The 12230-nt window shown below is 41.0% G+C and overlaps 1 protein-coding gene across 1 annotated transcript; it reads left to right on the top strand.

Annotated features, from left to right (window-relative positions):
• Positions 1-1245: 1245 nt before the first annotated feature.
• Positions 1246-11818, top strand: p2rx7 (purinergic receptor P2X, ligand-gated ion channel, 7). Its single transcript, XM_079161454.1, has 13 exons — positions 1246-1420; positions 2863-3010; positions 3090-3161; positions 3276-3348; positions 4461-4557; positions 5470-5550; positions 6162-6297; positions 7638-7774; positions 8170-8260; positions 8585-8650; positions 9094-9198; positions 9299-9406; positions 10158-11818. Exons 1-13 carry the CDS (start codon positions 1305-1307, stop codon positions 10680-10682), a joined length of 1755 nt encoding a protein of 584 aa, XP_079017580.1. The 5' UTR covers positions 1246-1304; the 3' UTR covers positions 10683-11818.
• Positions 11819-12230: the final 412 nt, after the last annotated feature.

Genomic DNA, 12230 nt, shown 5'->3' with positions numbered 1-12230 from the left:
TGGCGACCAGGCCTCAGCTTTTGATGCTTTTTAGTCTCATTATATTCTTAGTAATTGAGATACTCTGCAGTGATGCGTCAGCTTCATAATTTGACGCGTAAACACGTCGTGTTTCATGTTGCAGCATCATTTACCGTCCAGCTCAAAGACGATAGAAGAAGATACTTCTCCTCCAAGACTTCACACATTTCGGTGTGTATAAAAACAAGTGTTCGTAATTGGCTGTATAAGACATTTGGAGACTGCATTCTAGGAAAAGTGAATTCAATAAATAAATATAAACACATTTCTGCACAATTACGAATCTCGTTTAATTTGAAGTTTGATTAATTAATTAATTAATCGATCAGCGATCACTTTTCCCAACATGGCTGCGGTCAAAAGATCTTATTGTTTATTATTATAATTATAAGAAACTTATTGTTTTCATATTATCAGAGTGATATTTTACTTAAAAACTGAACTTTGTTGCAGAACAGACACTTTCTGTTTTGTAATGTCTTTTTCCTTTCCACAGTATTGAGGACGTGTCCCTCTTCTTATTTGAATAAAAGTTGGGATTTGGCCCCAGTGTCCCCCCTAAACCCTCAAACCCTGAACCCTCAAGGACTTACTGACGTCACCTGGTGAGTGGTTGAGTGTGAGGGACTGTGAGGGCTTCAAATGGTGTAAATATGAACGGGACAGCACTTTACTGCAACTTATCACGTTACCATGAAAACGACAACAAATATGATGTAGAATTGTGTGTATTTATTTTATACTTTGTACTCCCTGATTTGAACGTCTTCCAGGATCTTTACTCACAAGATTAGAAGTAATTTCATATAATATATTTACTCGTTTTTGTCAAAACAGCTTCAATGACAAAATCTAATATTTGATGAATAAATAAATACATATTCTCTGATGTCATGTTTATTTTTTGTTCCATCTTTAACCCTTAATGTTTCTGAGTAAATGTAATACTGAGCCGTCCTCTCAGTTTACCTCTTTGTTTACGTCTCCGTGCGTCCACTGGTTACCCCGTGTTTAACGTCACATTGCAATGACGTGGGTAATTCCCTTAGGCTAAGTCAGCATACCATGCTGACTTGCGGAAAGGGTTCATAAAGGGCTCAAAATGTCTGCGAGAGAGCCCTCAAACACTTGACGATTTGACAGCGGGACAGCCCTAAACCGTCACGGACTTCGCGGGAGCGCGCCTCAAAGTCCGTGAGTCAGTGAGGGGGCACGTTGGGATTTGGCCAGAGGTTCCACCTCCGGCAGAGGAAGCAGGCAGCAGCAGCAGCAGCAGCAGCAGGATGCCGGGCTGCGGAGTCCTGTGTCAGTATGAAACCAACAAGCTGGTCCGGATCCAGAGCGTCCGGCTCGGCTCTCTCAAGTGGAGCCTGAACGCAACCATACTGCTGTTTATCTGGTGAGTGAAGGCCATGTGAGAAGTCTCTGAGCCGCGCTGATCTGCGCATGCGCTGTGATCGGCGGCGCTCTCTCTGCTGCTTTCTAACAAGTTAACGGTTCAAACGACACACTAACTGATAATCAATAACGCGGATTATTGGTGTTTGAATGGAGCTGAGCCGCCTGCTGTGGACACGTGATACACTATTCTTTAACATGTGTTTTATTTTGTAGGAACAGTCCGTTTTTGGTACGCTTTTATTGTTAAATCATTTCCGGTTTATCTTTAAAATACTTACTTGTATACTAATCCCATAAAGTACTGAGTATTTTACTGAGCATGTGGAAGAAATACTCTGTGGAAAGTTTTTTTTAATTTTAGTTTTTTTTTACAATGATCCCTGTAATATTTAATATCACTTATCCATTTATATTTATAATTTCAAAATGCCCAGTGGTGACCTTCATTTATTAGCGAACAGATGATTGTATTCCTCTGAATGTAGCTTACAATATGAGAACATATATATTTCTTTCATTTTGCAGTTTAGTTTTTGTTTCATTGCACTTTAGAGTTTTATTTGACTGGATCCTGAGCGACTCACAAGAGAGATTATAAACAGAACGGTCACATCTGACTATCAGTCCATTCCTCCAGTAGCTAATTGACAGAAAATCAATCTGCAATTTCTGTATTTTGAGAATACATTTATAATTTAAGACATTTTTTTAAGAAAAATGTTAGAAATTCTCTGTTTGTCTCTTCTGTAATTTGAGGAGCTGTTGGATTTCTCTGTTTTATATCTTTGGAAACAAAAAGAAAGAACTTGTTGTATCTGGTCGTCTGGTATCAGTTCAGTTCTCAGTTGCGTTTAAAGTAATTTCCGGTATATTCCTACAGTTTTGTACCCACAAAGTTCTGTGAGTTTGGTTTTCGAGAGTCAGACCAAACATATCATGTTTTATGTCATTACTGAAGACTCAAGAGAACCTTAGTGTTAGTACACATCCATGTACAAGTACACAGTAGGGATGAAATACTGGTATACTTTTAAACTGTCAGCAACAAAAGAAAAAACACAGAACGCTCAACTAGCTGATTGATTTATTAGTCGTTGGGCAGAAATTATTAAATTAATTATATATATATATATATACACAAAGTCAATCGGACGTATGAGGAAAGAGCTTCCATAATTCTCCGACAGGGTTTAACTTGTTTGTTGTTCAGTAAACTGAGAGTTGAGAAGAAGTTACATTATAAGAGAGAATTTAAGGAGTGAATTAGAGATTTTTGAAACATTTGGCAGATAAATTCATGAAATCGGTGAAATGTTGAAGAGCGCCATCATCTGGATTTGCATAAAAAGAAAATATCTTTAAGGTTAAAGGAATAAACACACGTGAGTCTGCCCGTCTGCCCGGCTGAATGAAGAGTTTGTGTGTTTCGTTGTCCTGCAGCATGATGCTGCTGTGGAACAGGCAGTACCAGGAGTTTGACCTGGTGGTCAGCTCCGTCACCACCAAGCTGAAGGGTGTAGCTCGGACCCAGCTGCCCGGGGTCGGGGACGTGGTCTGGGACGTGGTGGACTACAGCGGGCCCGCACAGGTAGGGAGGAGGTCCCCTCAGGGTCCCTTTAGGTCCTTTTGGTCCTCCGTAAGTTAAGAAGTTTCTCTGTTGTTTTCAGGAGAAAAACTCCTTCTTCGTGGTGACCAACGTCATCGTGACGAAGAACCAGAAGCAGGGGAAGTGTCCCGAGGTGCTCGTCCTTCTTCATCATCATCATCGTTAATAATTAGGTAGCAGTGACGATGACTCGGGTGAAAACTCGTCAGCAAACCGTTCTTACTTTGCAGCAGTGTTTATATTCCAGGTTCCCCAGAAGGACAGATTGTGTCGCAGTGATAAGGACTGTGAGGAAGGAGGCTGGGACCAGCAGAGCCACGGTACTCTCTGCTTCTGTTACATTTAAAATAACGTGAACGTGATGTTTCATTGTTCTTTTCCCTGTTTATTCATCTTGTTTCACTGTCGTCGGGTCAGTAAATCCTCCAGTAAACAGACGGCTGATTGAAGCTGCAACCATCGGTCCATTAATTGATGCGACACAAAATGAATGGGCAACATTTTTTTCTAATCGATTCCCCTTTAAAGACTAAATTTGGCAAAAGATATGCTGGTTTTATATCATTATAAACTGAATATCGTTTAGTTTTTTGGGGCTTTCTGTTGGACAAAACCAGACGTTTGAAGATTCTAAAGACCGGATGATGACTCATCAGTAAAATTGATTAAAGCAGATTAACTGATAATAAAAAACACAAATTGTGATTTGTGCCTCTTTGAGCCTGATGTGGGTCAAGCAGCCGGATCGTTAACGTGGACTTTAGAAACCTGGTTACAGTAAATCCAGAGATGCAAGAAATACTCAGATCTTAAAGTTACTGTGAGGAACCTTTATCTGGATCTGAACCGGTCTCAGTCTAGTCCTGATCCTCTATATGAACCAGTCTCAGTGTAGTCCTGATCCTCTATATGAACCAGTCTCAGTGTAGTCCTGATCCTCTATATGAACCAGTCTCAGTTTAGTCCTGATCCTCTATATGAACCAGTCTCAGTCTAGTCCTGATCCTCTATATGAACCAGTCTCAGTCTAGTCCTGATCCTCTATATGAACAAGTCTCAGTGTAGTCCTGATCCTCTATATGAACAAGTCTCAGTGTAGTCCTGATCCTCTATCAGACCTCCATCAGTAAAGAGACCATCAGAGAGAAGATGGTCTGTTTCTATGGAGTAAAAAGTACAATATTTATATCTGAGAAGCAGAAAGTAGTACTCGAGTAGATGTACTTTCCAGCGCTGCATGCAGCTTTGGGAGCCTTACCGGCTCATCTCAACGTGTCGAGGCGTCTCTGTGTGACTTGGGGTTTGGACTTCTCTGCCGTCGCTCAGAGGAATGTATCGTCACTGTGTTGTGGATTCAGACGAGTCGCTCTCAGCGCTCTGCTACATTACAGCTGCTGCAGAATCAGGCTGAGCGCTTTGTTTTCTGTCTCAGGGATCAAGACGGGATCGTGTCTGAAGTTTGACGTGTTGAGGAAAACCTGCGAGGTCTCTGCTTGGTGTCCCATCGAATCCAGGACGAAGCCTCCGAGGTGAACTCCACCGTTTCATTGTCATGTGACCTGTGACTCAGCAGGAAGTCCTCTTCTCTTGGTCCTCTGACTAATAGTGTTGAGGCACCAACGGGTCAGAATGTAACTTAAAACATACAAAAACTGATTATTATTGTTTGGCCACTTGGGGGCAGCAGAAACAAGTCGCGGACACAACGTTGACACATCATCATATTTAAAATTTGATTAGATTTTTATTTTGAATTTGAAAGCAACTCAGAATAGTATCATGACACAATAATATCATTACATATTGCCTCATTTGCATATTTAAACATAACTTGTAACACAATAAATCCTCCTTAATGTGAGTGATGAAGTGGTGAAGCTTCATGGTGATATCTATGAGTTCATGTGTTGACCCTCTTCACCTGTAGAGTCTCTAAATGTCTGTAACTGAACTAAACGTCTCTTTAAAGGACGTTTTCTCTGAAGGAGTTTGTTCTCAGACTCTGATGATAAATCTCCACTTCAGCAGCTCTTACACACACCAAACTTCACAGGTTCACTCCTCTCTATGTGCTGAAGGTTCACACAGAGGGGTTTGAACCTGGCTTTATCCAACGTTCATGTTCTGGAAATGTATGAAATGACCAGATATTTAATAAGATAATACCTCTTTTAGCTCTGTTTTTGTTCCCCACCTCCTCTTTAGCTGCTGAATGCTCCTCTATGTTGAGTCTTTGCTGCAGAGTAAAGAGTCTTTAGAGCATATAAAGGATTTGAAGCGAACGTGATCGAGTCTCTAACATGTTAAAACGTCCTCAGAACTATTCAGGTCTCAAAGATGGAGGTTCAGTGGATTTGAGTCTGTTATAAAAATGTACTGTAATGACTTAAGTGTGATATATATGTTTTATATAATATATCTTTTAATTTCCCATGACGCAGACCCGCTCTGCTGGCAGCAGCTGAGAACTTCACGGTCCTCATCAAGAACAACATCCGGTTCCCTGCGTTCAACTTCACCCGGTGAGACGTTGTTACGCTTTATCTCCAACAGCAACACTTTCATTTATACCGTATCTCAACAAAGTAGTGTTTTTCTTCTCTTTGGGGTTTAATTACTGTATTATCATGTATCATGTCACAGCTTATCAAAAAAAAAGAAAATTATTGAAGTTATTCCTTTTTTATTTTTGTTAAGTATTTGGTTACATTGTTTTATTCTCATGAAATAAGAAAGCTGATGGAACTTTAAATGGTTGATGGTTTTTACTTTAGAGACGAGAGACGAGAGGTTTGTTTTTTGTCAACAGCCTCAATAATCAGAATCAAAAGAGATGTTTGATGAATAATAATCATTTTATGTTTTCTGTGGAAATGTAATTTTACATCCTGCTCTCCTCTTTGTTTACCTTTTTTTTGTTCTTCCCCCGCTGGTAACCCCATGTTTAACGTCACAATGCTATGAATTATGGGTAATTCTCTTTGGCAAAGTCTACAGAAATGCAATATGGAAAATAAAACCCTCTTGAGTGTGAAGATTGAGCCTAAAACTGAGCTGAAAACAGACTGGTGATGTTTCTAAAAGGTGAATAAAAGCGTCTGGTTTTGTGTCTTTGTGTCTTTGTGTCTTCCAGGAGGAACATCCTCCCAGAGATGAACGAAGGCTACCTGAGGAGCTGCCAGAGGAACAGAGACTCTCTGTGTCCCATCTTCAGACTGGGAGACGTCGTCCGGGAGGCCGGGGAGAACTTCTCTGAAATGGCCGTGGAGGTGAAGTTTAAATCTTTCTGTATATTTTACATCACAGTATTACATTTTACTGACTGACTCCAGACCTGTTTGTTTTTCTGAAAAGCTGAAGTGAAACAGCCCGAAAAAAAGGAAGTGCTGACTCAGCAAACTTTCACTTTGTGTGAAAGTGAAAAATCTGCTCACAGTGAAATACATTAAAAATACATTTAAACATCTTTTAAACAGTATTATTCTCTTAAAACAAGTGATAGAAATCTTCCAGCGAAGATCAACTTTTGTCATATTTAGCACACAATTCTTTTTTTTTTCCTTCTTCACAATTTTTATAAAAATCTCAAAAGAAGTTAAATTCTGTTGGAAGCAAGTTTAAATCCTTTTACGTCTTTGGCCGATTTCATTCTCTTGTTTTCAGGAAATAAGACTTTAAGGACTCAGAAGTGACTCAAACGGAAAAGACAAAAGCAGAAGATGCACAAAAAGTTCATTTCCACCGTTTGAACATGGTCTGAGCTGAAGGTTGTGCTGCAGTGACTCGTGGGATACACTTCATGCTGAAAGCTTAAACTAACATGTTTTGAGAGGATTAAAAACATGTCTAGTGTCAAATGTTTATACCTGTTTCATATATTTTTGAGCAAAAACCAGCCGTTGAAGGTTAATTTAGAAACATAGTTTACAGATTAAATAATGTAACTTCTTAAATTACTTTATCAAAGTCTTCTTTATCAAATGTTTGAAACTAAAGGGAATAAAGTTGAAAAGTCATAAAAGCATGAACTGAAACCAGGCAGAGTAATATAAGCTGATTACTGTCAAACTTTAATTTAACATAACAGCATTCATGTTCTATTCTAGAAGCTTAACAGTCATTTAATGAGATATTTCATTCTCTGTAACTCATTACATTTATTCTGTAGTTGAATAACTGAACTCCGTCCTAAACACTTTTAACGTTTTTATACCACAAAGTAAAACAATCCTTCATTGAAGTAAAAGTACATAAGTAGTATTAACAAAATGTACTTAAGGTGAGACACTGCAGGTACAAATATGCACTTCTAGAGATTGTGATCTACTTTTCCTCCATAACGTCTTCGTTCAGACTAGTGGAATGAAAACATACATTTTATTTCTTTGTCTGTTGACGTCTGTAGATTTCTACTAAATTCACCAAAAGTTACCGTTAGAGAATTCCTCATTTGCATATTTAAACATAATATTTCAGACATCTTGTAATACTAAACAATAAGTAAAAGCAGAAAGTTGTCCCCTCTGAGTGAAATGTGACCCTGGATCAGTTACTGATGGTCAGTGAGGGTTTTGTGGTTGATGATCAGCACTTCCTCCGTGGACCACAGGGGGGCGTCATCGGCATCCAGATCAAGTGGGACTGTAACCTGGACCGACTCACGCAGCGCTGCCTCCCCAGGTACTCCTTCAGACGGCTGGACGAGAAGGAGAGCAACCGGACGCTCTACCCGGGACTCAACTTCAGGTGAGCCGGGGTCAGGGGTCAACGTTAACATCCTTCAGGTGAGCCGGGGTCAGAGGTCAACGTTAACATCCTTCAGGTGAGCCGGGGTCAAGGGTCAACGTGGGTCAACGTTAACATCCTTCAGGGTCAGAGGTCAAAGTTAACATCCTTCAGGTGAGCCGGGGTCAGAGGTCAAAGTTAACATCCTTCAGGTGAGCCGGGGTCAGAGGTCAACGTTAACATCCTTCAGGGTCAGAGGTCAACGTTAACATCCTTCAGGTGAGCCGGGGTCAGAGGTCAACGTTAACATCCTTCAGGGTCAGAGGTCAACGTTAACGTCCTTCAGGTGAGCCGGGGTCAGAGGTCAACGTTATTTTTATTCATTATTTCTCATATTTCTGTCGTCTTCTAATCAGATTTGCTAAGTACAACACGGTGAACGGGGTGGAGGAGCGGACGCTGTACAAAGCATTCGGGATCCGGTTCGATGTCATGGTGTTCGGACAGGTGGCTTTATTCTCTTTTACTTTTACAGATTCGATTTATTTGTTACGTTGGGGAGTTTTCTAGACTTGTTTTTCATGCGCTGGTCTATTTATAGATTTTGATTTATTTTTCTTCCATAACTCGTCTTCTTTCAGACGAGAGGAAATAAAACATTAATTTTACTACTTTTGTCTGTTTACATCTGTAGATTTCTCTTAAATTCACCAAAGTTACCGTTGCATAATGCCTCATTTACATATTTAAACAAAACATTTGAGGAAACTTGTAATAGAATAAATGATCATCTTAATGTGATGAAGTGGTGAAGTTTCATTGACTTTACAGGCGGGAAAGTTCAGCTTCATTCGGCTGATGATCTACATCGGCTCCACGCTGTCGTACTACGCTCTGGTGAGACGTGTTACACTTTAATCACCAAATAAACAGTTTGACACGCTGTAAATAAACTCGCTCGCTTCGTGGTGAAGACGAGAGGATTAAACTTCTCCAGAGGTGGAAGAAGTACTCTCGAGATCTGGTACTCGCAGTACAAAGTAGCAGTACTGCAGCGTAGAAATACTCTGAGCATCAAAATGTACTTAAAGTAGTAAAAGTAAAAGTTCTCGTTATGCAGAACGGAACATTTCATTGTCACGTTTCTAATATTATTTTTATTATTATATGATTATATTCATACGTTTCCATTTACACAAAAATAAATAATAAAGCCATATTTGGTGTCACAGTTGACACATCAGCACCATCGATTGATGCTGCAGGGGGAGGTAAATGTGTGTGTGTGTGTGTGTGTGTGTGTGTGTGTGTGTGTGTGTGTGTGTCTCTTCATCCTCCAGACGACCGTGATGATCGACTGGCTGATTGGAACCAGCTGCTATTCTGCTGAGGACGGACAAATCTACTCGAAGAAGAAAGTGGAGTCTGTGGCGGACAAACGGAAGGTGACGACACACACACACACACACACACACACACACACTTTATTTACAGTGTGATGAAATAATCCCGTTGATGTGTGTGTGTGTGTGTGTGTGACTGCAGTGTGTCCTCTGCGTGTCCTACGTAGACGAGAGACACATCCGGCTGGTGAAGAGATCTCAGAAGAAAAGTTTACAACACGTCAAACCGACGTCTGTTCGGCCGCACAAGGTGAAGAGGAACCACGCATTAAATATCCTTCTTATATTTAATCAACACCGACAATCTGTCTGATAATCCAAGAGTATAGCCTCAGAAACTAAAGAAAGCGTTCAGGGTTGAAGCGTCAGTGAGCGATGAATCTCTGGTGACTTTATGGAACCTTGATATGAAGCATTATTTAATGAATATAAACTCCCCATAAAGAGACAGATCCTCAGATTCCCCACTGAACGCGACGCCAAGAACATTAAAACATTGTTGTTGTTTTTTAGGGTGTAAGTGACCATAAGGTAGTTTTTGAGCATCAAACTTTGATTTATTGTCATATTACTGACATACAAATGTGAAATGAAGATTTTTTTAACAACTTAAATTACCTCCACTGTATTGTTGTTGAGGAACAATAGATACTGCATCTCTAAAATAGGACAAAAGCATAATTTCTATTAGTGAATATGTTTAGTAATTTAGGTGAATCGAGATTATAGTAAAAATGAACTCATAGATGTCACCATGAAACTTCACCAGTTCATTACTGACATTAAGACGATTATTTTATGTATCACACGTTTTCTGAAATGTTATGTTTAAATATGCAAATGAGGCATTATCTAATGGTAACTTGGTATATTTAGGAGAAATCTACAAACACACAAAATAAATGTTTTATTTCCACAAGTCTGAAAGAAGACGTGTTATGGAAGTAAAATAGACCAAAATCTCAAACTACAGCCTGAACCTGTTCATCTTGTCCCGACAGGAGAACGAGGGGCACCTGAGAGCCGTCGTCTGTCTGCTCCAGCCGGGTATCGCCGTGGACCCCGACGCTCCCGACCATAAACCCGCTCCCGACCATAAACCCGCTCCTGACCCCGAACTCCGCCGACTCTTTCCGGCCTGGTGTAAGTGCGGCCGCTGCGCTCCCTCCTCCCTCCCCCAGGAGGAGCTATGCTGCCGGTGGAGCGACGGCGCCTGCGTCGCCTCGTCGCCGCTGTTCGAGCGGCTCGTGTTGCGTCGCCCCCTGCTGGAGGCCGTCCTCCTGTACCGGGACCCGCTGTCCTCGCCGCCCGCCGGCCAAGGCCGGACCGCCGCCCTGCGTCACTGCGCCTACGGTCAGTACGTCAGCTGGAGGTTCGGGGTCCCGCCCGTCGACGCCCAGCCCGCCATCCCCAGCTGCTGCGTGCGGAGGGTCCGGGAGCAGTACCCGAGTCCGGACGGACAGTACAGCGGCTTCAGGCCCGCCAGGACGGCGTCCATGCAGGCGTGCGCTAACGGGGAGCTGTGAGAGGAGAGATTACACTTTACTGACCCACTAACAAGGTTTCTGTGCTAAAGCTGCCTTACAAAAATAAAACTATTATAATAATTGTCAGCTTGCATTCCGTCAGAGTCAATAAATCTCTGCGTTTTCTAACATTAGCTGTCATTTGGCTGCAGATTCACTCCCTTAAAGCAGCTTTTTTACCTTTTTTTTTTTTTAGGGCAGAAATATCATTTTTAGCATACTCGGACAAATGTCAGGAATGTGTTCACATCCGGAAAGAGGAAGAGTTTTGTTCCTGGGAATGTTGAAGACAGGATTTCAACACCTAACAAAAAAGCTCCCTCATCTCCATTTCTTTATCCGTAACAAACAGAAATGTGAAACAACAGTTTGTGGCTTTACGGAGAGTTATGAGCTGAAAGTATTTCTTGTTTAATTAATAAACGTTGTGTGAACAGAATCACAGTCGTCACAGAGTCGGGCAGATTATGAGACAATAATGGTCCTCTGAGCACAAAGAAGGAAAAGTGACCCACCACCTCAGCAAGACACAGACTTTATACTTTAAACCTCTTTTTGTGGTTGTTTTGTGACTTTGTGTTCATTTCATGTCTCTTTGTGTTCATTTCATGTCTCTTTTTTAGTTGTTTTGTGTCTCTTTGTAGTTGTTTTGTGTCTCTTTGTCCCTTTGTAGTTGTCTTGTGTCTCTTTGTAGTTATCTTGTGTCTCTTTGTGGTCATTTTGTGTCTTTGTGGACATTTTGAGTCTCTTCCTGGAGGGTTTGTGTCTCTTAGATTGTGACATCTTGTCGGTGAGGACTTTCGGCCGTAGGTTCATTCAGTAATCCATCCAGGGTCACGGTGAAGTTGCCAGGTTTCATGGCAGAACCATAAATCTTTTCTCTCCGGCTGATTCTGGCAACCAAGGAATCTTTCCAGCACGTTGTCGTACTTTGTTTCAAACAAAACCCCTCTGCTTCCAGTCTTTATGCTAAGCTAACCAGCTGCTGGCTGTAGCTTCATCTTTACTGTAAGAGAACGGTATTGATCCTCTGATTTCACTCTCAGTAAGAAAACCAATACATGCATTTCCAAAAATGTTTCCTTTGATGCTCTGAAATAAGATTCAAACCAATGGAAGAGAGAATAAACCTATTTTAAAGCCGTTCTCTTTGTTTAGTGAGTCTAACTCTGAAACCAGTAAAGAAAGGGGCTGAACTGATGAATGGCGTCTGGTGTTGGAGCTCCAGTTTGGTTGATTATTCAGCGATACTCAAAGGTTCAGCTTCAGAAATATCGAGCAGCTGCTCTGGCTGAGAAAAGAGAAAATGATCCAAAATAAGTACGTATGTCTCCAGACCAAAGATAAGCTTCATTCATCATATCAGGACATGTTTTCAGTGTGATAGCAGGAGGAGGCGGCGCATGAACCACAATAACAAGCTTTGGTGTTCCAGTTCCACGCAAAAATATTACAAAATGTGTTGATTTATGCCTCAAAAATGACCTTTTTTTCATCCTGAACTAAAACAAATGTACTCAAAAACACATTTTGCCATCATACATGTAC

Source organism: Pholis gunnellus (genome assembly GCF_910591455.1).
Source record: "Pholis gunnellus genome assembly, chromosome: 6".
NCBI lineage: Eukaryota > Metazoa > Chordata > Actinopteri > Perciformes > Pholidae > Pholis > Pholis gunnellus.
The sequence above is the reverse complement of the archived record's forward strand: the minus strand, read 5'-3'. Positions and strand labels throughout refer to the sequence as shown.

Bases quoted from the DNA above. Each gene is read 5' to 3' on its own strand.
- p2rx7 (XM_079161454.1), top strand. From the start codon at position 1,305: ATGCCGGGCTGCGGAGTCCTGTGTCAGTATGAAACCAACAAGCTGGTC. The intron at 5,551-6,161 runs GTGAGACGTTGT...TGTGTCTTCCAG, and splicing joins CCTGCGTTCAACTTCACCCG to GAGGAACATCCTCCCAGAGA. The intron at 7,775-8,169 runs GTGAGCCGGGGT...TCTTCTAATCAG, and splicing joins TACCCGGGACTCAACTTCAG to ATTTGCTAAGTACAACACGG.